At 38.5% G+C, this 24731-nt stretch overlaps 1 protein-coding gene across 21 annotated transcripts in view; it reads left to right on the top strand.

The window, feature by feature from the left end:
* DLG2 (discs large MAGUK scaffold protein 2) overlaps window positions 1–24731 on the top strand; it is a 1061109-nt gene that overhangs the window by 744683 nt on the left and 291695 nt on the right. For all 21 annotated transcript variants that reach the window (XM_087758910.1, XM_087758908.1, XM_087758909.1 and 18 more), the window contains 2 exons: window positions 12294–12430; window positions 21772–21916. In XM_087758910.1, the coding sequence (XP_087615036.1) occupies window positions 12294–12430; window positions 21772–21916 (282 nt within the window). The remainder of the gene's footprint in view (window positions 1–12293; window positions 12431–21771; window positions 21917–24731) is intronic.

Genomic DNA, 24731 nt, shown 5'->3' with positions numbered 1-24731 from the left:
CAGGCCTGTAGTTTTCTGGATCTTCCTTCCAGCTCTTCTAGGTGGGCATCACATTTTCTAACCTCCAGTCAAGTGAAACCTCCCCGGTTAGCCAAGACTGCTGATAGATGATGAAAAGTGTTTTGGTGAGCATTTCCACCAGCTCCCTCAGTACCTTTGGGTGGATCCCATCCAGCTTCATTCTGTTCCCCATCCCTGTCTTCCAGCTCAGGGGGCTGGGTACCCCAAGAACAACTTGTCTGACTATTAAAGACTGAGGCAAAGAAGGCATTAAGTACCTCAGCCTTTTCCTCAGCCTTTGTCACTATGTTTCCCCTCACATCCAATAAAGGAAGAAGATTCTCCTTAGCCCTCCTTTTGTTGCTAATGTATTTATAAAAACATTTTTATTGTCTTTTACAGCAGTAGCCAAATTAAATTCTAGTTGGGCTTTGGCCCTTCTAATTTTCTCCCTACATAACGTCATGACATCCTTGTAGTCCTCCTGAGTTGCCTGCTCCTTCTTCCAAAGGATCATAAACTCTCCTTTTTTTCCTGAGTTCCAGCCAAAGCTCTCTGTTCAGCCAGGCTGGTCTTCTTCCCCGCCGGCTCATCTTTCGGCACATGGTGACAGCCTGCTCCTGCACCTTTAAGATTTCCTTCTTGAAGAATGTCAAGTCTTCCTGGACTCCTTTGCCCTTCAGGACTGCCTCCCAAGGGACTCTGTCAACCAGGCTCCTGAACAGGCCAAAGTCTGCCCTCTGGAAGTCCAAGGTAGCAGTTCTGCTGACCCTCCCTCCTTGGTTCTCCAAGAATCGAAAACTCTTGTCATTTTGCCCAAGGTGGCCTCCAACCACCACATCACCCACCAGTCCTTCTCTGTTCGCAAACAGCAGGTCCAGCGGGGCACCTTCCCTAGCTGGCTCCCTCACTAGCCGTGTCAGGCAGTTATCTTCCACACACTCCAGGAACCTCCTAGACTGCTTCCTCTCTGCTGTATTGTATTTCCAGCAGGCATCTGGTAAGTTGAAGTGCCCCACAAGAACAAGGGCTAGGGATTGTGAGACTTCTCCCAGCTGATTATAGAATATTTCATCTGCTTCTTCATCCTGGTTGGGTGGCCTATAACAGATTCCCACCATATCTCTGAGAAAAGACATTTCAAAAAATCAAATTGTAAGCAGTTAATCCTGTTCCTAAGCGGTAGATCTTGGATTTATCTGCTTTACGTCACTAATCTTCACTTTTTTAAAAACATAATTTGACTGCTTTTAACATGAAATATTTAGACTCGGTGTATCATGTGGCTTTTCCTAAAAGAGCTGAACTGCTTGCTGTAATTCTTGGAATGTCAGTATATGTCAAAAATTAAATAATTTTCTTTTTCTTGTACTTATGCTAGTAAAATTGTGACAGTGTGATTTAAAATGATTTTCAGTGAACCTGAATCCTCATTAAAGCTTTAAAAATCAGCTTATTGTGAATAATTAGGAATACTGCCTTCTCTTTTCAAGACAAATTTTAAAGTATCCTTGAGAATTCCTGTTGCGCAATTAGGCCACTTCTCATTGTGCTTTATGGGAAATTTATTCCTAATTAATTTGAATAAATGTAAAAATATAGAATAAACACAACTTCTAATGAGGCTTTAAGTGTATTTGCCTAGCTTGCTGTTTCCTTTCTTTTCAACTACATCTGAAGGGAATGTATCTTTAGGGATAAATATACGCAGGCAAAAAATTCATAATGAAAAAACGTTGAACTGCAAAACTGAATAGAAAAGAAGCGATTGTTTTCATTTGCATGTTAGAGAATTTTTTTACAAGTTTCTACAAATAGCAGTGTAATTTAACAAGATGCGTTTTCAATTCTTTATTAAAGATTACAGAAATATTACCTTTACTGTTATGATAATGTAAAACCAATGCTTTATCTACTGTACCTACAGCATGATTGTTTTTAAACATGCACTCACCGCCTTGCAGGTATTTATGTCGTAATCTCTCTTTCCCATCATCTCCTTTCTGGCTGGAAATGTAAACAATTTTTTTAAGCTAAGGAGTGTAACCCTGTGTCCTGAGAACAGATTCCTTTCTTTCTTGTTGTAACCCAAGAAATTTGTCTGCACTGTTTGATTTCGATGCCCAAAAGAATGAAAAAGCAGTTGGAAAAGAGCTGTAGTTGCTTAAATTTGCTTCTGAGGCCAGAGCAGAGTAAAGTAACAAAAAAAATCCCTGAAATATCCAGAAGACTTTTTTCCATATTCTGGACTCTTCTGCATTTCTGACTTTTGTGGGTCTCAGATGATGTTGATGAATCCCTTGTGTCCAAAGAAAAGATGTAACACATTGCATTCCCCTATCACCAGCAGAAGAGCAAGCTCAGAGAAAGCAACGTTAGGCAGGGAGCTTTCTGGCACATCCCAGCACATAGCTGTTTTGGAACAGGTATAAAGAGCTGTAGGTAGTATCGTGGTAGCAAAATTTTAAAATTACATGCTTCCTAATGGTATGGATAGCGGTTTGTAAAATTTAAAATGGAGACTGCAAACCTGAGGTATTCTCAAACAAAGGTACAGAAATCAGCCTGCCATCACTGCCTACTGGATCACCAGCCAGCAGCTACTACCACAGGCTTTCCTCTGTTGAGTTTTAGCTGGCTGCCATTATTCCAAGCCTTTAGTCCTTCAGAGAGCTGTTTGGGGTAGTATGAATGCACATATGCACCAGTGTATTGAAGACATTTTAATCTCTGTGAGATCGTTGTCTCTGTTCTCTCTCTCTCATCAAGCAAGCAGCATGAACAGACCTCTATAGATTCCTGCACTGGGCTGAGCTACAAGATTGTGTTACTACAGTGTTTTAAATTTCAATTAAATTTTTCTTTTTATTAAATTAAGAATAGTTAAAATTAGGAATATTTTATTGAAATTTATTTTTTAAATTTGAATTTGCAGTGTTTAAAATTTATGCAGATAAAAGAAGATGAAAGATGAAAAATTTTACTCTTTACTTTCTACTAAAAATTCTCACCAAAATCTGCCTCCATACAGAAAAGTTCTAAATCCTCTCTCGCTGAGGTTATGGAAGGGTCCGGTCCCTCAGAGTGATGAATCAGTGTTGCTGTGCAATCAATGCTCATTTGCAAGGAAAGGATTTTCTTTGCCTGTTGTATAATCACAACTGCCAAACTGTATCCAGTCATAGCATCTCTCATGAGCATGCTGGCCATACTCTGGGGAAGTACTGTGTGTGCTCTCCAGTTTGATCCTCAGCAGAGGCTGTACTGAAATATGGCATCTCTGTTGGTTCAGTAGTATGGAACGGTGACGAACTGGCAGCCAGAATGTGGGGATTAATGAAAATAATAACTATAAAAATGGCTGTGGGCAAGAACAAAGGAACTGTGTAACAACTGCTGGATAAATAGCTGAAGGCATGACACACAGTGTAAAGGGGACAATAATTTTCTCCTTGTGTAAGGTGGTTTCAGAGAATATTCTTCTTACCTGGTGGCACTGTACATCATTTTATTGTATCTGACATCAACTGGGAAATAACCGAAAACAGTAGATATTTCTGCAAAAAAAATGTCAAAACAATAAGGAAGATGCTTGAAGTTTTTGACCCAAGGCTGTTAGAAAGAAACAGTAGATAACGATAGGCTCAGTTAGATTTGTAGGGGCTTGGGCCTTTTTCCCGGTTGAGGATATTATCAAATTTGTGGTTACAAAAAAAGCCCCCTAAAGTGATCTGGGAGCAGGGTCTGAAACAGGAATTAACAACGGCAATGAAAGTAGGCAGCTTTTAAGTATGTTATTAATATTACTTAAGATTTTATGAATCATACTGTACTTTAGACTGACTTTTTCATCCACAGAGCAAAATGTAGTCAAATTTTATTCATTTAAGTCCTTCTGGTATAAACTGTCACATGAGCTGGGAATAGGAATTGTTATAAGAACTCACTGAAATAAATTGATATTTGAATCTACCCCTACAACACAAAGGAGATGAGATAGATAAAGTGACATTTCCTATGCTTGGGTTTAATAGTTTCCCAGGAATTGATTCATGGGATGAAAAATAAAGACAGAAAGAGAAAGCTCTGTAGAGGAAGATCAGTCTGTCCTTGTAACATTGGATAGTTATTGTGAAACATATTTTAATTTTTGTTTTGTAATGTATTTAATTTTTGTGTGTACCAAATAATAAAGGAATCTGTTGTCAATAATGAACACTAATCGTAAATCACAGCTGTAACAAGTATATGAAAATTCCACAATTGTGAAGTGCTACTTTAAAATATGTGTTATATCTCTCCTCCAGAAAAACTAAAATTGGCAACTAGAGGCTTGAGAAAAGGGTCAGGGGGAGATATTCCCTGCTGTTCCTCTGTTTGTAATTAACCTTGTTTCAGTTTGTTTATTCATATAGCACTAGATATAAGTGTGGTACCTGTCAAAACAAGTCAATCATTATATCAGTCAAAGCACTTTATATTGCCCATGTTCCTTTCCTCCCTACAAGTGGAATTTGATTAACCAGAAACCAGGACTGGACTTCATTGCTCCAGGTTTGACAATTTCATTGGTAGGTTCATCAGTATGCTACTGTTCTCCCTTTCAGAGGAAAAAAGAGACTATATAAATATTGGCTCTGTAAGCTTAAGTAATTTCAACAATAAACCAATACTGAGCTATATTTTTTGTAATTGAGTGTTGTAGAAGTGGCTGGTCTGTGGAAAGTCAGGAGCTACCTCAGTTTGGCTTCCTCATTGCCTTGTCCAGTTGCTCACAGGAGCATGGCCAACGTGTCATGTCCCACAGCACAGCCAGGGAAGGTCCCCAGTGGGGCAAGTTGTTGCATGGGTACTTTCTGGTTGTATTATCTTGTTTTGCTGCCTGCAACAGTTTCAAAAATCTGAGTTCATACAGTGTTCTAGAGTAAATCAGTTTGTTTCACGCCTGTAGAAAATTATTGTGGCAAAAAGCAATGAGAGATCATACAGGAAGGGAGGGTGATATTTATTCATGAAATCTCCAAATAAGTTGCCCAGTTATGTTCATTCTCTCTTATATTTCATTCACTCTTCATTTCCCCCACATCCTCACAAGCCTCAGGATTCATGTGCCGAGGTGGTCTGGCTCACTCCTATGTGACACAAAGGACATGGGACGTCTAACCCTTACCACATCTCTTGGCATTTTCTTGATTGGCAACTATGGACTAATTTTTGGACAGATGATTTATATCCTCTAGGAGTCCACTGTTGTTATGGGGTGGTCCTTTACATTGAATATTTCTTTCTTCAGTCTCTAAATCTTAAACAAGGCAGCTGCTCATTGCATTTTTCTTCATTTAGTAAACACACGTCTTTATCACTGTGATCTGCTTTCCTGTTGGGCTTACAGGCAAGAGAACGGCATGTGTCACATGCTGTAATCTTGCTGCCAACATCCCACTGTTACAGAACAGGGTCTTCTGCTGACAAGACACCTGTGCTGTGGCCTTAACTGGGTCCAGACATTCTGTCCAGCCTTGACAGAAATGACTAATTTTTAGTTTTATTGCTAGGAATGTTCTGTATTGTCAATACACATAATTTCTCTAACCTTTGTTCTTTCTTCTAGTTCTTATGTGCACATTTCCATTCATATTTCATTTTTTTTCTAGCCTAATATTTCTATTACGAGTCCTATGCATTTTGTGGCTTCACCAAGTTACTCTATGCTCAACAGGTCACTTTTTGTCTGTGATAAGGCATCATGTGGTAAAGCCAGGAATCCAGCAATTAGGAATTATGCATTTTATGTCTCTAGAGCACACTGTTTTGGTTAACTACCTGCAAATCACACACTTCTTAATTACATTTTAAGGTTATGACTTAAATGCTAGTTTCTTTGGCTTCCCCATTATTTGGAGGTTCCCAGCTAGGACTGTGAAATTCGTGTTGGATTTACCCTCTAAAATCCTCATTCCATTTGCTGGCTTAAAATAAACTTGTTTCTCTGTGTAGGATAGTAGCAAAATGCAACATCCCATTTGGGTTATGAGTGTTTCATTTAACTTCAGTTCTTCTTATAAAGCTGACATTATCTAGCTGCAGTTGATCTTTTAGGTTCCCTCTTTGTTTACTGGAAAGTGATATGCCCACAGTGTGATTCATCATCTATGTCTTAAACAGTGATTTTATTATTATCACAGAGGCATCTGTTGCTGGACTAATCATAGGGGGAGACTCCATGACTACTTTTTACCAGAAAAGTAGTTAAAGCATATGTTTTTACTAATATAGTGATGCATTTAAAATGTGTATCTGGTGCAGCAAATAATGCAAAATAGATGTAAATAGTCACTGGTTACCTTTTTCTGAAATAGCTATGATTGAGACTTGGGAGGCTTTTGAATTGTTTTGGCTGCAACTTTTTTTCTTTATGGCTTCATTACCCTTTCAAATATTTTGATGTTTTGTTTACTGATAATCCAGGGAAAAGATATGAATAAATAACCTTGACTATTGTTAATATCAACACTTTTTCTGCAGTTTCCAGTTCTGATGGAATAGCTCCTTCCCCTATCCCTTTTCCTTTTTGTGATAACAGTAATGTCTCCTGTCTCATTCCACTATTACACATGTTATTATCCACAGGGTCAGTGACCAGCATTTGTGGAACCCAAAGGCAGATGAATTTTACAAACACCTATCCAGTGGAAATGAAACAAAATAGAGTTTGATTAATCTTCCCTAGTTTACACATTGACCCAATCTTATATGTGCCTGCTCTCTTCAGTGGTTTTGAATGAAGCTGAGTTTGACTTGGATGTACACCAGTAGTAAATCCAGTTCTCTTTCCTTTTTCCTTTTGGAGTAGTCTTCCCTTCTTTATAGAACCATACAATCATAGAATGGTTTGGGTTGGAAGGGACCTTTAAAGATCATCTAGTCCAGCCCTGTCTTTCACTAGATCAGGTTGCTCAAAGCCCTGTCCAACCTGACCTTGAACACTTCCAATGATGGGGCATCCACAACTTCTCTGGGATACCTGTTCCAGTGCCTCATCACCCTCATTGTAAAAAATTTCTTCCTTATCTCCATTCTAAATCTCTCCCCCATCTAATTCCTGTTGTGAGGAAATTGGATGCCCTGTCCAAGCTGAGGTGTTGCTGTGAAGCAGATTGCGCATTAGCAAAATAGTGCCCCTGTACTCGGCACTGGTGAGGCCGCACCTCGAGTCCTGTGTTCAGTGTTGAGCCCCTCCCTACAAGAAGGACATCGAGGTGCTGGAGCGTGTCCAGAGGAGGGCAACGAAGTTGGTGAAGGGTGTAGAGCACAAGTCTTATGAGGAGCAGTTGAGGGAGCTGGGGTTGTTTAACCTGGAGAAGAGGAGGCTGTGGGGAGACCTTGTCACTCTCTACAACTGCCTGAAAGGACGCTGTAGCGAGGTAGGGGTCGGTCTCTTCTCCCCAGTAACGAGTGACAGAACGAGAGGAAACAGCCTCAAGCTGCGCCAGGGGAGGTTTAGGTTGGATGTTAGGAAAAACTTCTTCAGTGAAAGGGTGGTCAAGCATTGGAACAGGCTGCCCAGGGAAGTGGTTGATTCTCCATCCCTGGAGGTATTTAAAGAACAGATAGATGTGGTGCTTGAGGACATGGTATAGATGGACTTGGCAGTGATAGGTTGACGGTTGGACTCGATGATCTTAAGGGTCTTTTCCAACCTTGACGATTCTATGATTCTATGAAAATAAGAAGTGAGAGGGAAGGCATACTTCACAGTGACTCCTGATCTTCTATGTTCTGATGGCAATGATTTCCTAACCACAGGAGTCAATAAGAAAAACGTTATGGAATTAAATATGCTATTTTATTTTCATTTTTTTTTAATTCAATGGAGCAATGAAAAAGACCAAGTATAGAAAACATATCTTGCTCCCTGTGTTCCCAGATGTTTGAATGATTCTATGTTTTTAAAATAGAGTAAGAATCTGATATGAGACTAACCTGATGTAGCTAGTGACAAGAGGGATCCACACTAGGCTTGCACAAACCTTTCTGAGGTCTTAAAACAAAACAAAAACCTTCAGTCTAAATGGAGGTGAGACTCTAACTCAGGTTGTGAACTTTTATAGCACTGATCTTCCCACCCACCTCTTCCCACATCCAGCCCCCAACCTTTCAGAAACCAAGAGTGTGATTCATCTCATCTCTTTCAGATGTCTCTGAGATGAGATGAATCATGCTTTAAAAGCCCTTAATGAATTTTCATTTATTATAAAGGTAGCATAAATGATTAGCATAGTTGTCTAATGTCATTTGGCCATATCAATCCTACCCAAAAGTTTTATTGTAGTATACTTTCCTAGTGCCCTAGCAACTAGCAAAGTCATTTAAGTAAAACTAAATGGGCCACTGTTCCATTCCCCATTCTTCATGGAGCAGATCATCTTGAGTGCCATTATGTAGCAAGTGCAGGACAACCGAGGGATCAGGCCCAGTCAGCATGGGTTTATGAAAGACAGGTCCTGCTTGACTAACCTGATCTCCTTCTATGACAAGGTGACCCGCTTAGTGGATGAGGGGAAGGCTGTGGACGTTGTCTACTTTAGTAAAGCCTTTGACACTGTCTCCCACAGCATTCTCCTGGAGAACATGGCTGCACACGGCTTGGATGGGTGCACTCTACGCTGGGTTAAAAATTGGCTGGACGGCCGAGCCCAGAGACTGGTGGTGAATGGAGTTCAATCCAGTTGGTGGCCAGTCACGAGCGGTGTTCCCCAGGGCTCAGTGTTGGGGCTGGTCCTGTTCAATATCTTCATTGAAGATCTGGATGAGGGGATTGAGTGCACCCCCAGTAAGTTTGCAGATGACACCACGTTGGGTGGAAGTGTCAATCTGCTGGAGGGTAGGAAGGCCCTACAGAGGGACCTGGACAGGCTGGATCATTGGGCCGGGGCCAACTGTATGAGATTCAACAAAGCTCAGTGCCGGGTCCTGCACTTGGGTCACAACAACCCCATGCAATGCTACAGGCTTGGGGAGGAGTGGCTGGAGAGCTGCCTGGCAGAAAAGGACCTGGGGGTGTTGGTTGACAGCTGCCTGAACACGAGCCAGCAGTGTGCTCAGGTGGCCAAGAAAGCCAATGGTATCCTGGCTTGTATCAAGAATAGTGTGGCCAGCAGGATCAGGGAGGTGATAGTGCCCCTGTACTGGGCACTGGTGAGGCCGCACCTCGAGTCCTGTGTTCAGTGTTGGGCCCCTCCCTACAAGAAGGACATCGAGGTGCTGGAGCGCATCCAGAGGAGGGCAACGAAGTTGATGAAGGGTCTGGAGCACAAGTCTTATGAGGAGCGGCTGAGGGAGCTGGGGTTGTTTAACCTGGAGAAGAGGAGGCTGTGGGGAGACCTTGTCACTCTCTACAACTGCCTGAAAGGACGCTGTAGCGAGGTAGGGGTCGGTCTCTTCTCCCCAGTAACGAGTGATAGGACGAGAGGAAATGGCCTCAAGCTGCTCCAGGGGAAGTTTAGGTTGGATGTTAGGAAAAACTTCTTCACCGAAAGGGTGGTCAAGCATTGGAACAGGCTGCCCAGGGAAGTGGTTGATTCTCCATCCCTGGAGGTATTTAAAGAACAGATAGATGTGGTGCTTGAGGACATGGTATAGATGGACTTGGCAGTGATAGGTTGACGGTTGGACTCGATGATCTTAAGGGTCTTTTCCAACCTTGACGATTCTATGATTCTATGATTCTTCCCAAAAAGAAATCTTTTAAAGAAGGCAAATATGATTAGGCAATGAAACTAAATAATTATTGATAGGAAAGAGATGGAAAATCTCTCTCTTCCTCAGTTGTCTCTCCTACCCCCTCTCCCTTTTCTCCCCGCAGTATTGCCCCCTGTCTTGTTCTGCTCTTTTAAACCTTTTTATACTCATCACTGTTTTTTCGGATCCCAAAGGCAGATCCTGCTTACAAACACAATGCAGCCCCACGCTTTGTAACGCAGCTACATTTTACGTAGACTAAAGAAGCAGAAAAAGTTACTCCTTTTACCATTGTAAACTTTGCTTTTGTAATGGGAGTAGCCTGTGTTAGTGTTCTTTTTTTTTTACGGTTTCATATGTCAGTTGTGCTACAACCATGTAAACAAACAGCAAACACCAGCACGCCGCTCAGCGATGCAGAAAATGGAAGGGATTAGCTTCGCTACTATTTGCTCATATTGCAGCAGGACCAGGCTGAGTTAGGAACCCCTTTGCACAAAATACGGAATAGCTATGTGGCCAGAAATGACCTTGCCCTTTACAAGTGTACAGTGTTAATAAAGGGGAGAGAAGAAGATCGAAGCATACCATAACCTAATCTTCCCAAGGTCTTGCCGTAGGTGAGCAGTGGAGCTGAAGAAAGCTCTCTGGCTGCAGTCTAGCCAACTCATTTGCTCTCATCATCATTCTGGAATACTCTCAGATCTTCACTTCACGGCTAGAAGTGTATGCAGATGTTTTTTTGGGTCAAAAGGATGATAGTTATGTCACCAAAGAACATTATTCAATCATTGTTTCTTGTCCACAGCTAATGTTTTAAAGAAAATTTCCATTCTTGATTTTTTCTTAGAATACCTTTTTGCTTCTTTGTTAGTAGTCCCAGGGTAATGAACAAATTCTTCCATGCTGAAGAAATCATAATCTTTTTGTCCTTGTAGTTGTCCTGGCTGTAGCACATAAATAGTAACAGTGATCACCAGCTTTAGCTGGAAATTAAATAAAGCTTTATTTTAATTATCCCATACTTCTGAATTAGCTTCATGTGCATTGTTAATAGTCATCTTAATTAATTAAGTAGTATTTCAATTTGAGACATAAATTCAGAGGTTTCTTTTCGTACTTCCTGTTTTGGCAGTATCCATTAAGTAGTCCATTATGTTATCTGACCTCACATCTTTTTTAAGCTAAAATAATCATCAAATTAAAATAATGTGGGAAAAAAAACAAAAACAACAAAAAAAAATATTTAATTCACTAAAAAAAACCTTATCTAGGTACTCATACAGCTGCTAAAAAAAGCCTGTGTGTATTAAATGTACTCTCCCTTAAGTTTTATTGCCCAAGCAGTCAGGCTGGTGCGTTTGCGATAAAATGCCAAATTCCAGGCAACTCATTTTTTACTATTTCATTTTACAGCTCAGGCTGCAGCTATTACTAACATGTTTGTTTTAAGAATGAATGAGCAGCATAGATTTCATAGATAAAACTAGTGATTATTCTCTAAATAGATACAACTATTTTTTCTGTACAGCTAAAAGAGAAATGCCTGGTTGAAGCAATAATCTAAGCAGGTTATTGTCAGTAACAGCTTATTTGTTCAGCTGGAAGTTCCCATTAGGTATATGATCTATGAAAAATTAGCTGTATGAAATAGATTTTTATGGAAATAAAGCACAGTAGTTTCTGTCTTTTCTCTGATTGAGAGATAAAAATGTTATTATAAATGAAAGCAATGATTTGTCTGTTTATGCAATGTGTCAGAGGATAGGAAAAGCAGGAAAAGGGTAAAACTGCCTTTTTTTCTTCCCTCAACATCTATTTATTTTGCCTTCCTTTCCCTGAATCATATCAGCATGTAATATTGACATTGTTCCAAAGTTTAGCTCTTTGGGTGTTTATCTAGGAATTTCACAGATCACTGAACAGTTATATATGTCCAAAGGACTATTGCTTTCTTATCTGATGTATCCATAGCCAAAGATATTTGTGTCCTAGAAAAATATGCGAAGCAGATTTAAATCCAAATATCTACACCATTTATCTTTCACTTCTACAGACTCTTCACTGTGGTACTATGGAAACTTGCAAAATCTGCAATACACCTCTCCAAGTATTATTCAAATTGTGTGGACAATCAGAATACCTTTAATTTTGTTCTGATAGGTGGTGATGTATTTTATACCAATATTTAACAAAATAAACTTCAAGCTTCAGAGTTTTATGGCATGGCAAGTTGTGCTATAACTTCTTGACATAGGCTGCACTGGCCCCTGGCGAGGACAAGCTATGGGTATAGAATCATCACTGGTTCGATTCTTTTTGTCTCTACCTTCCTATAATTGTACATGACAAAGAATTTCCTTAATTTATTTCTATCCCCGACCTTCCAGGGAAAGTGAAAGAGTATTGACCCCACAAATATCTCTTATGTTATTTGTATTTTTGTAAAAAATACTGTAATTGTACAGTAGATTAAACGTATGCTACTCTTGCACTCCTCTTTAATGTTATATATTGCATTGCTAATGTTTTGTTTTCCATATCTTCTCCAGGTCTGGGATTCAGTATTGCAGGAGGGGTTGGAAACCAACACATCCCTGGGGACAACAGCATTTATGTCACCAAGATTATTGATGGAGGAGCTGCACAAAAAGATGGGAGGTTGCAGGTTGGAGATAGACTTCTTATGGTAAGTAAGACAAATTTAAATCACATTTTATTTGGCTGAGAATTGCTTCATATAAGGACTTTCATTCACCATACATCTTACTGGAGGTACCCATTACAACTTCTATAATAATTATTAGTTATATTTCCGTCATCTTCATTTTGTCCCATTCTTTATATATATCTCTGAGATTGCAGTTAAAAAAGCATTACTCTGGAAAACCCACATTTTATGAAGAGAAGGCAATGGGTTATATTACTTTGACAAGCCTTTAACTGAGAAGAGACTAAACATATAATGCATATCGGCAACAAATCAAAATGCACTAGAAAACTTTAAAAGAAGATTTTAGACAAACTCTTCATTACGGTGGTACTGATTCTACTGATCATTTTAAGAAAATTGAAAGATGTGAAAACATGCCACTTAGCTCTCACATGTAGCCACTGTCAGTGGACTGTTACCTACATTTCGGTACATGTAGGAATGCTTTAGGTATATGTTCCATGTTCAAAAAAATTATGGTTTCCATCTTTTTCCCTGAGGAAGTGTACTTATGCTTCTGAGGGATCTCACTTCAGGAAATTCTTCCTGATATTTGCAGTGCTAGTACATTGTTCCTTGTAGATAGTTCTTTCCCACTCACAGAGTTTGTTTAATTCTTTGTTGAGGGGAAAATCCTGACCCTGGTGAATCAGCAGAAGTTAATCTATGTCAAGTTGTATTCATGTCAATGCATTTGCATAGATTTCAGCAGGTAGAGAAATATGTTTTGAATGAGTGCCATGAAAAAAATGTACTGCAGTAGCTCTATTTAGTGACATGATATCTAAGCAGTAAAAAATTGCCATGAGTTTTTTTTTGCTGACTGCAAAACTGTGCCTAATTGAGGTTTTCTTTATTTAGCTAGGGACACTGTGTTCCAGTCACATGTGAAGATGACCATTCATTTTACACAGGGTATTAAACAGAACTGGAAAGGCACTTGGTCACTAGGCTGATGACTCTTTGACTTTTTTTAATTAACCCAAGTGGATAGATAAACCAGCTTAAGGATCAAATGGTGTTATCAAATCAAAGCAAAATGAAACTAGAACTTACAGTTTCTTTGGCATTTCTTCTTCGCAGGTTCTCAGCACAGTAGAATTCAAGTCACTGTTGTATAATGAAGTCTCAGCTCATTCTTCTATAGAAATATATATTTGTATTTGCCAAATTTGCACGTTATTTTGTTATTTTGGACCTTGTAGCAAATCTGCTTGTATTCAGCTGTTGGGTTTTTTTGGTACGAGAATTCCGCAGTTTTTGTCATTCGTACATTTTCGCTACCTTACTCTTAATTTCTTCCAACTCACTTGAAGTAATAAATAATATATACAAAAATAAAAAACAGATGCAAAACCTCCGCATTCGCCATCTCCAGTGTAATTTAATCAGGATTAATTTCAATGGAAAAAGTAAGTATTTTATACACCACTATGTATAAATTCATTCTTTCCAGATTTTTCTAGGATTTGTCTCTTAAGCATCTCTTCTCAGTCTTGAACCTGTGATTCACTGCAGTCAGCTATAGATGTTTCTTTGTTGTGACAAGTTTATACTCCTATATCCGAGTTCTGAAAATGAGCAGAGGTCATTCTCAGTGTGTTTGATGTCTTTATACTGCTTTCGTTTCAGTCTGGACCAGTTCTTTACTTACCATCATCTCCTTTTGTCACTGCATGTAAAATGAGCAAAAAAAATCAACCATAGTATTGCTCTCCACTAGTTACGTACTTCCAGACCAAGCTTTTCACTGTTGCATAAGAAAATCCTAGTCAACTTACTCTTTGTATACCTTAACCATAACATTTTTGGAGATAAATTTCCAAGATCAAAATCTATTTCTAAAATTCGTACAGATTACATTACAGCCATCTTTTCTGGTTCTCTCCAACAAGGCACCCTGATTTATTTATACCCTGTGTACCTTCAATATTTTTTCTCTTTTACTTTGTGAAGCATCTGTCAGTTCATGGCATTAACTTCATGTTCCTTTGTGAAAAGTGAGTGAAAGAATTCATTACTTTCTTTTGGCAGTGTATCAACACAATATTACCCTTGTCATCTATACGGTCCTACTTCTGCTTCACTGGTTCCTTATTGATTATATACTTGAACACTTCCTTTTTTTTTTTTTCTTCTCAATAGTGCATCCTTTCTTGATCTTTGTTTTTTCCATCATTTCTCTACAAAATTTACCAGAATTAGCCATCCTTCTGGAATTCTCAGCTGGGGGGCTTATTTCGTTTTTGTATATGTGTTCTGATAAGTTTGTGTGAAGTGCTTTCAGATCCCAAAGAACATGCAAATCAAATGCACAAAAAATTAAGATGTAATAAAAGAGATGCTGCAAAATCAAAACTAATATTGAAATGTAAAACAATTAGGTGCCATCTGAGCATTTTGCAACTTGATGACCCTACTGTTATTAAATGCAGATTGCTAATAGTGTGTTAAGCATTCAGAAGATGTATTATGTAAATATATTGTGATTATTGTGAAATCTATACAAGGGCATGTTACGCAGTTATGTTGCTGTAGCACCGAGCCCACACTTAAGGCTTATTATCCTGAGCACTTCCACAGGAAAATGCTCCATTGTAAGATAATCTTGAGATGCCCATTAGGAAAATTACCGGAGTAATAAGAGTGCTTAAGTTGAAAACTGAACTCCGTGGTTTTCCTAGGTATATGTGAAAGGAACAGACGAAAGCTCTGCTCTGAAGACTTACAGCTAGGAGAAAAATACTCCCTTACTGTTTTCTGGTGGTAATGCCTATGGTAATGTCTGCTACTGCTGGTGGAGACGCCTGTGGTGAGAACACAACTGCACTGGGTGTCTCAGCTAGGTTACTTCTCTTGGCACTGGAAGGGAGCAAAGGGAAATCACATGTAGAACATCATAAGCTAACACAGTAATTCAGGGCCAGCTATAGGGCCAGACCTGGTTTCTCAGGAATTTATCCAATTGAATCTTGAAAATCTCCAAGGATGGAGCTTGCACAGCCTCTCTGGGAAACCTGTTCTACTGCTCGACTGTCCTCATGAGGAAAATACTTTTCCTTATTACCTGTTTGACCCTCTCTTGTTTCAACATATGCCTGCTGTCTCTCATCCCGTTACCACATGCCACTCCAAAAAGCTTAGCTCTGTCTTGATGACCTTCCTGTAAGCGCCGAGGATCTGCTGTTAGTTGTCCCCAGAGGCGCCTCTTCTCCAGGCTGAAAAAGCCCAGATCCTCCAGCTTCTCCTCACCAGGCCAGTGCTCCAACCCCAACAATCCTGGCAGCATTCCCCTCAACTTGCTCCATTTTGTTATCTTTCCTATAATGTGGGGACCATAACTGAATGCACTGTGCAGCTATGAGTGGCAACTATTGGGGAATAATCCTTCCCTGGATCTCCCGGCTCTGCTTCTTCTCATACAGCCTAGGATGCTGTTGACCTCTTTGCTGCCAGGACACACAACTGGCTCATGCCCAGCTTGCTGTCCACCGGGACCCCCAAGCACTTTTCCATAGAGCTGCTGCCAGACTGTCAGTGCCCAGCCTGTGCTATTGAAGGGGGTTAGCCTGTGCCAGAGGCAGGGTTTACTGTTTCTCTCTGTTGAACATCATAAAGTTCTTGTCAGCCCCTTCCTCCAGCCTATCCAGGACAGCAGCCCTGCCCTTGAGCATAAGGACTCACCCTCACAGTGAAGTGTCAGCTGCAAAGGGGATGAGATCGCACTCCTCGCCTCTTTCAGGTCATTGTTAATGATGATCAGGAAGAGCTGAAAAATGGTTTAAATTATTACCTCTCAGTAATTACTTTCTATTATCTGATACCATCATCTCACTTTGGAAGACTTTATCTACAGAATGGATAAATGAGAAATCAGTATAAAACTGTGTGTTTTTACTGGTACAAAACTAATAGCTAGAAGCAAGGTATCCTTCAGGGCAAACTCTAAAAACATTAGGCTTTAAAAGAAAATTTAAGCTAATATTTATCTCTTACAACTATTAGCTTTTCAAAAATTTATCTCCTATGCCAAAATACCCTTGCATGTTTGGGCTGTATCCTGTTGCTTCTTGGCCCATGTAGTCAGAGATTAGACTTTTGTGGGGTTAGTGATGCTTACAGGCAAAGTGATGTTACTCACATACTAAGAGATTTAATTTGATTCTGTTTTCTTGCTGAGAACAGAAAGAAGAAACAGGAGTCACTTCCCTTTTCAGAAGTTTAGGCTTGCTTTCTACCCAAGCTCTACTGAGCCTACTGCTCAGTCTCATATTTGTCTGTGAAGCACAAACTCTCCCATTTCTCTGCAAAGAGCAAATCTGGTTTAGGACACTTAGCCCATAGCTATTAATAATCTAAGCAAGCTAATTTCAGAAGGATTAACAGACTGTGTCATCTGAAGATAGCCAGTTTCTTTCTATTCAAAGTCCAGCACTTGTACAATTAACTCAGGAGCCCATGGGATTATAAATAGTTAGTTAATCCAAACAGATTTACCTCCTTAGGAAAAATGATTGCCCTTCATCACTGAAAAATATTTCACTTTTTGCAGCCTTTTAAATCATGGTGAGTTTTTAAAAAGACCATCAGCTTTCAAGATTTACAGGTGTTTACCAGCAAATGTTCACTCAGGATTCACTCAGGAAAATCCACTTTCTGAATGAAAGGTAGAATATTACACAAAAGCAAACATTACCACAGCAAGGTAAAGATCACCTCTTTGTCTCACTCCCTGAATGAATCAAATCTCTCTTACCCTAAACCAACAGAGGAAAGGAATGAATTCCCTTTAAAAAAAGAAAATTAAATAAGACAGACTTATTCCTCCAGAGCTCTTATTCTGTTATCAGTTTATGTGAGTTTATGTGAAGGAAGTTATTCTTTAAAGCACTTGTACAGTCATTTTGGGGATTCTAAGCTTTTCACTCTAGCTACTTCTCAGTGCCTTTGTTTTCCAATATGAATCTAAGAAAACTTCCAAAAAAGATAATTCTTGCTTAGGTTTACACTTCATTGCTTTGATTATGCTATTTGGGAAAAATATCACCCCAGTCTTTTTATATCTCTTTGGCAACATTTCGTACTAATTTCCCCCATCACTTAAATAGCTTCTTTGATTGGACCTTTGATTGGATCTTTAGTTTCCTTCACAATTGCTGTATTATTTCTTCCTCTTATTCTTTTCCTGTAATATCAGTATGTCTTTGTATCACATACTTTCTATTTAAAGAAACAGCTTTCCTAATTTCTTTTTTACTTCAGGTGCTGTTTGCATTTCTGAATTTTCTGTATATGGACCTTTTCCCATTAGAAAAGCCCCACTTGCTCCAAGCCTGTTTTCCTTCTCACTCCTCTCCTTTGCCTCCTGTCATGGCATTTTGTGGCTCAAGCATCCAACTCTTGTAACTAAACTGACCACTCAGATAAATTTCTTTTTTAGCATTTGCCTTAGGGTTTTTTTCCCCCTTAATTCATTGCTGCTTAAGTTGTCTTCTTAGAGCCAGGAAGCTGGCATGCAGTACCCGTTCTACCCACTCAGTTCTGATGTCAGCCTTTCTGCACAAAAGTTTCAGCATCTCAGAGGGTTGTATGCCATATACACTTTGATTTTTTATTTTGTGTGCATCTCCCACTCTTTATCTTCTTTAACTCAACTCTATTTTTTCAAACTATATGCTCCACTAAGGTCATCTTGACAGCAGGAAGTGAAGCTGTGGTGTGATGCATTGACTCTGCCACAAACACTGAAAAACGCGGATTTAGTACTTGAAATTCTGTTAAGATAGGCATCTTTTATGGAGACAAGAAAAAGCTCAGGAAATAGTCTCTCTTGGAGATTCTGAGAGATTCTTCTCTCATTATATAAGTCTTACAATAAAAAACAACTACAACATCGTCTTTCCTAATAATCACCATCTCTGGCTTGATGTTTTGAAGAATGATATCCAGAGAATTCCTTATGAAAAAAACTACATACAACAGTCATCTTGCAATCATATTTAGGGAGCTGAACAATATAATTCTTCAATGTATTCAGGTTTTCATTTTTGTATATCAGAATACATGCAGATGTTTTTATTTGTAATCATTCTTTTAAGATCAAAAAGTAGAAAAGATATCAATACATGCGCATATTAGTATTAATGGGAATTGCAGGTCCAAAGCAAGGACTGCTTTCTGAAGGAAAATGGGAAATGCATAGTATATTTTATATACTGTAATTCGAAACTGATGTTGGCAATGACTAAGGAAAGTGGTTTTTTTGTCTCTTTCTTGAAGAGCTCCCATTTAAAAGAGACCTTATGACACCACTGAGAATCTTCGTCTTAATGAATGAATCAACGTGTTTGATTGTTTATTTATCTGCTCTTGATGTACATTAAGTCTTTGTTTACTGAGAACTGAGCAGTCCAGGACAAAATTAATTAGTAGCAAACTTCCTTTCTAGGAGTGTTGTCTCTAGAGACAAGAAACCTCTAATTTTCTATATATTTGAAATGAGTTTGAACAGCAATTTTTGTGTTGCTGGAATACTTTTTATAGCAGAACTGTTTACTCTGAAGGATCCTTTTGTCTCCTCCTCAAAGTTTCTTCCAGAGTCTTTTCTCTGAAGTTCTCCTTTGTATCTCGATTTCACTCATGCGTTACGTTCTTTCAAGTTCTACCAAGTTCCAGCTCTACATATTTCAGTTTTCCACAATATTCTGCACACTTAAGCTTATATATACTAGAAATGAGAAAAAAAAAAATCATTGTACATAAACTTTTCCATGATCTCTAGGATCTTAAAGTGTATAAAGATAAACATAATGCATAACTGCTCACACATTAATTCTTAGTCTAGAATCACTTGGTCTTTAATTCTTATCTTAACTTCAAGATTTGTACAACTTGTACACAACATTGGTAAAATACCTGTCATGTAAAGTTACTGTCAGAGAGATAAGAAGTAGGACCTGACATAGCAAATATGTTTTATATATATCATACTATATTTTCTGTTTCTAAAATGGCTGTTTATTCTCCAGCTGCACAACTGTGACATCCAAGTGCATTGTGATGGAAATACAACAGTCCTAACCATGATTTTTATCAGCTAGATTTCCAGGAAAAAATTTTGGAAAAAAATTGCAACAAGTCAATTTGTGTCTTAATTGTTTTTATACACTCCTAAAAAGACCAAAAGTCAAAATCCAGACAGTGTTATGATATTTCTTTTTGTGGTTTTTTTTTTGACTAAGAACATTTACTTACAGCAGCAGTATAGTGGGAGGTTATCATGGAGATTTTCTTTACTTCAAAAAGCCTGCAGTTAGAATGAAACACAAGAAGATAGGTACAATGTACAGACAGCATGGGAAGGAGAAAAGGTAAAGGATAACTGTGCGGTCATATTTCCAAAAGTGTGAATCTTCAGTATTTGGCAGTTTTGAAATACATAAGCAAGAAAGGCTTAATTTCAGTCACTTCTTGCTATCAGCCTAGTAATTTAAAAGACATTTATTTATGAAAAGTGCATATGTATGTTACTGCTGTTCATAACAAAGAAAAACAGAGAAATTTATAGAAGATAGGTATCAGATTTTTATTTAAATAGAAGACCTGTCAAAATACAGCATACAGTGTCAGCAACTCTCTTCTGAGTGTTAGGTTGTATCATTGCTCTTCATGTCAAATTGTCATAACATGCCTGTCATTGCTGCTTTCAATTAACCTTAAAACCAAGTCTGAGAATTATACAAGGAACAAAGTTTAAACAGAATCCTTACGGTTAGCAATACTGTCCAACAGCAATCATTCTCTCTTGGTGTTGATGAAATCATCTGGGTATGAAGAGTCCTCTAGTGATTCATAATAGCTGGATTTCTTTCCAGTTACCAGACCCTTTGGCAGTAGCTTATTGTCACAGCCAGGTCTCTGATAATTTACTGATACTAAATTCCCTAGAAAGTATGTATTTTTTGCTGTGATTTACAGCTGTACTATGTTATACTATAGTTGAGGAGCTACTTTTTCTTCCATCTTGCATAATCTTTACAAGGAATCCTTGCAGTAACTGTAGAAGTTGGAGGACGGCACTTTAAATCACAATAAAATGTTTCGTATACAACATTCACTGTGAAATGTAGGTCACTGGAACAGGCTCCCCAGGGAAGCGGTCACGGCACCAAGGCTCTCAGAGTTCAAGGAGCATCTGGACAACACTCTTAGTCATATGGGTTAGTTTTTGATAGTTCTACAAGGAGCAGGGAGTTGGACTTGATGATCCTTATGAGTCCCTTCCAACTCGAGATATTCTATGATTCTATGATTTCTATTGGTTTACACCACATGTCTGAAACCTGTATCTATACATTTCTTTACTTCTTTCCTCTATCCTATAATTTCCTCATTCAGGGTGTATGGTTTTTGGGACAAGGTCCATTCACTATTCTGTTCATAGGAGGACAACCTATTGTTGATATTCTGTGGATATAGTGGATTTATATGTGAATAAATTTTATACACCTTTACAATAAACCACTTCTGACACTTTTCTTTTGTTTTTCTGTCTCTGGGAACAAAGCATAAATAGGCAAGGTTTATTGCCATCGTTTCCTTCCCTGTTTAATCTGTAGTCTTGTGATCTTATCCTTCCTCTTGTTAAGTATTTTTCTTTTACAATAAAGCACAGAACTAGTACTACATTCTCTTACTTTTTTGATGTCTCTTTCCTGTCCTTCCAGAAAACTGACAAACTTTCACACTGAAAATCCCTTTTCCCCCATCCAGAACTGCCCTTTTTTGTTTCCTGCACCTCATAGGCAGCCCCTTATTCTGTATACTGCTTTGTACCCCTTATTATATCAATGGTCAATGTCATATCAGGGTTGGAAAGATTTGGGGGTGTTAAGTATTTCTGAGGTCCCAGCTGTGCATGCTAAGAGGTGAATTTGGACAGTTCATCTTGACAGGTCAAATAACGTAGGCAGTTTCTGTAAATGATGTGGTGTTAAGTTATTAAATTATTATTAAATATAGTTTTATGTTAATGATGACGCTGGTAGCAGAATATCACAAAGGACTTTTCTACTGACAAGACCAACTGCCATCTTGACTCATTATGATTCTGTGATATTATCAATACTGCTATGTCAGTCTTTGAAAATGCATGTGCTAAGAAAACTGTATTTTCTACCTTGCTGCAATACTGCTTCTGTAATCTTCAGTGCTCTTTGTCTACAGCATTTTTCCCAACATGGTTATAACTGCAAGGCTGTCTCATTTTTTTGTGTCTATTCTGCATTCCAACTCACCCGTCTGATTTCTCCTTTAAGGTAAATAATTACAGTTTAGAAGAAGTTACCCATGAAGAGGCAGTAGCGATACTGAAGAACACATCAGATGTAGTATATCTGAAAGTTGGAAAGCCCACCACCATTTACATGACCGATCCATATGGCCCACCAGATATTACTCACTGTAAGTGACTTCTGCAACTCATTTTGTAGAACATATCGGTTTGTCAAATGATTGTGGTTTTTTCATAGCTTGTCCAAAGTACTCCATTAAAGTTTATGAAACAGCTTGGAAGGATACAAAAATGAAATGTTTATTGCCACTTAAGTATGCTACACTCATGAAATATTACAGATAATATAACTCTGCTAAAGTATTTTTGCAGCAAAAGTAACAATGTAGCTGATGTACTGCTGTGCTGATTCCAATTAGCCGTTGTCCAGGTGATCAGATTGAACTGTAACTCTTGTGACAATTACAGTACTAAGTATATATAATATATTTTGATATATGATTGGATTTGTAGGCTGGAGTCCTCTGTCCACTGAAAAACTGGAACAAGCAGCAAACTGTCTTATACAAACTTACTGAAAAGCCTGAGGCAAATATATATCATATTTGAATAAAATATTTACTTGGAATATAAAAATCACTGATCTACTATTTTCTGTCTATATCCCATTCCTAAATTATTGTTCCACTTTGCTTAATTCTCAGTCTGTCCATTAACTTTATACATGGTCATCTGCTATTTTTCCATGGAGGACCAAGGCGTTAGTTGTCCTTGCATTCAGTGTACACTCTGTTGTAGGAAAAGTTGTTGAAACAATATAGTAAAGCTCAGCGAAGGATCCTCATAGGAAAGGAAGATGATTTTGTTTAAAACAAACTGATTTCAATCAGGCTGTTGTATCCACACACTCCAAATCATCTAGGCTCATGTCCAGCATTCAGGTAGAAAGATGTGCATCCAGGAGCATCACCAGGACTCCCTGAGATGACCAAGTACAAGTGTGGATGGCTGTGGAGTCCTGATCATACATATATACCTTCTTCTTATGTTGACAACCTCCTTGCTGATGTGCTTTTTGTACCCTTGAGATGACAGCAATTAGGATCTTTTGTCTCTTCCATCTGTCCTACCTATGCATGTCTTTAGGATTTACTCACTTCTCTTTTGTCTCCTTATCTGAGTGTCCTGGGCTCCAATCTGGTCTTTATCTCCTGCCATCATGTCTTAATGGCTTGAGTCTTTGTTTTAGCTTGGGTGTAGGCTGTCCTGACAAGTTACATGTAGTTATGTTGAATATTGATGACCTATTAATGAATCTAGGTGCTATCAATACCTGCCATTCTTATACCCCTCCTGCCAGTCCTCCTGGTGTCCATACCCAGGCATTCCCATTCCCTTTTCATTCACAGCAATCTTAACATTTCAGCTGCAGCTCTCTATACCATTGGTGCCTGTTAGTCTGAACAGTTCCTTACTGAAACTCCCTTTCTTCATTTAGTTGTTCATTAAAAACTGTCTGCCTTGGGTTCAACTACTAACAGGGACCAGCTGCACCATCTAACAACTGGATGGCAGTTTAATTTTTAGAAGAGCTTCAGCAACTGATCCGTACCCATGTTGATCTCCTGCCAATAATCCTAGGGACACTTAAGGCCAACCAAGAGCTGGGAAAGACAGATTTTCACAGTAAATGCTAGAGATCTAAATTTTTCTGCACTTTTGCATAGTGTTGCTACTGTGGACTGACAAAGTTGAGGGAAAAGCTAAATATCCATAATCTTCCTTATTCAGACTGCTCCATAAAATAGAAGGGAAGGTTTTGTAACATGCATGTCAGGTGGTATACTCAACTGTGCTGAGGATACCTATTTAGTTAGCAAATGTTACAACAGATGGCAATCATGTTGTTCAGAAGCAGTCTGGTCTGGATCTTAGCAAAGCCCAAGAAGTAAAAGTGCTAAATGTTCCTATCCAATCTCCTGCTTTATAGTACTTTCCAAAATAATAATTTGGGAGTTCTAAAACAGTGTGTTTTATTATGTCAGATTATAGATCAGCAGCATATGAGAAGACAGAAGTAATTCCAGAGGGAGAGTAAAGGTTGAAAAGATTTGCAGTAGCCCATCCCAGGGTGTTGGTGCATACAGATTCATTTGTCCTCAGGGAACCCTTCATTATACCTACACGTTCAGAGTATTTCAGAATGGGTAATGGCCTTTCCCTGTAGAGATATTTTGCTTTGAAACATTCTGTAACTCAGCATCTGAAAGAAAGACCGGAACTAATACTAGAAACATTAGCTGTCTTTTTCTTATGAGAAAATTAATCATAGCTCATTGCAGAAGCACATATCATTGTTTTTGCTATTTATCATTTCCTTTTCTAACTACATTAACTAGAGATTGAATACAACTATTACATCTCTCCAGTCATAAATATCCCCAGTAACTTCAAAATAGCAAAAAGCAAACAAACAACACAACTCACAAACCCAATATAGAATCAGACAGCATAGTCCTGTAATTTTCCTTATTAATCATTAACATGTAAGAGATTTGTATCCGCTTTCTATTTTAAATATACAGATTTACTGTGATCTAAATATCACTTATGTTGGTACTGAAATTTCAATTGTATTGGGAATTTTGGCAGCTTTAGTAGATCACAACTTTAAATCTTCACCATACATAATTCTTGTCATACATACAATTTCTGCTCTTATCCTGCATTGAGCTTTGACTATATTACTCCCATCGCTGTATATTGAACCCAAAAAGAGGTGTGTGCTTTTAATCTCATTCTCTCTTATTTACATTTCCTTCTTCAGGTCAGTCCTAATTGAAGAAAATGTTTCCTGTCTCCCAAACTATCCTTTCTTATTCAGACCCCCTCTAAAGAGTCAATCCCTGCAAATGAGCCAGCATTATTATTATTATTATTATTATTATTATTATTATTATTATTATTATTATTATTATTAACCTT

This window comes from Nipponia nippon, unplaced genomic scaffold (assembly GCF_047370975.1).
Source record: "Nipponia nippon isolate SJK-2023a ecotype South Korea unplaced genomic scaffold, ASM4737097v1 scaffold_2, whole genome shotgun sequence".
In the NCBI taxonomy this organism is placed as follows: Eukaryota; Metazoa; Chordata; class Aves; order Pelecaniformes; family Threskiornithidae; genus Nipponia; species Nipponia nippon.
The sequence above is the reverse complement of the archived record's forward strand: the minus strand, read 5'-3'. Positions and strand labels throughout refer to the sequence as shown.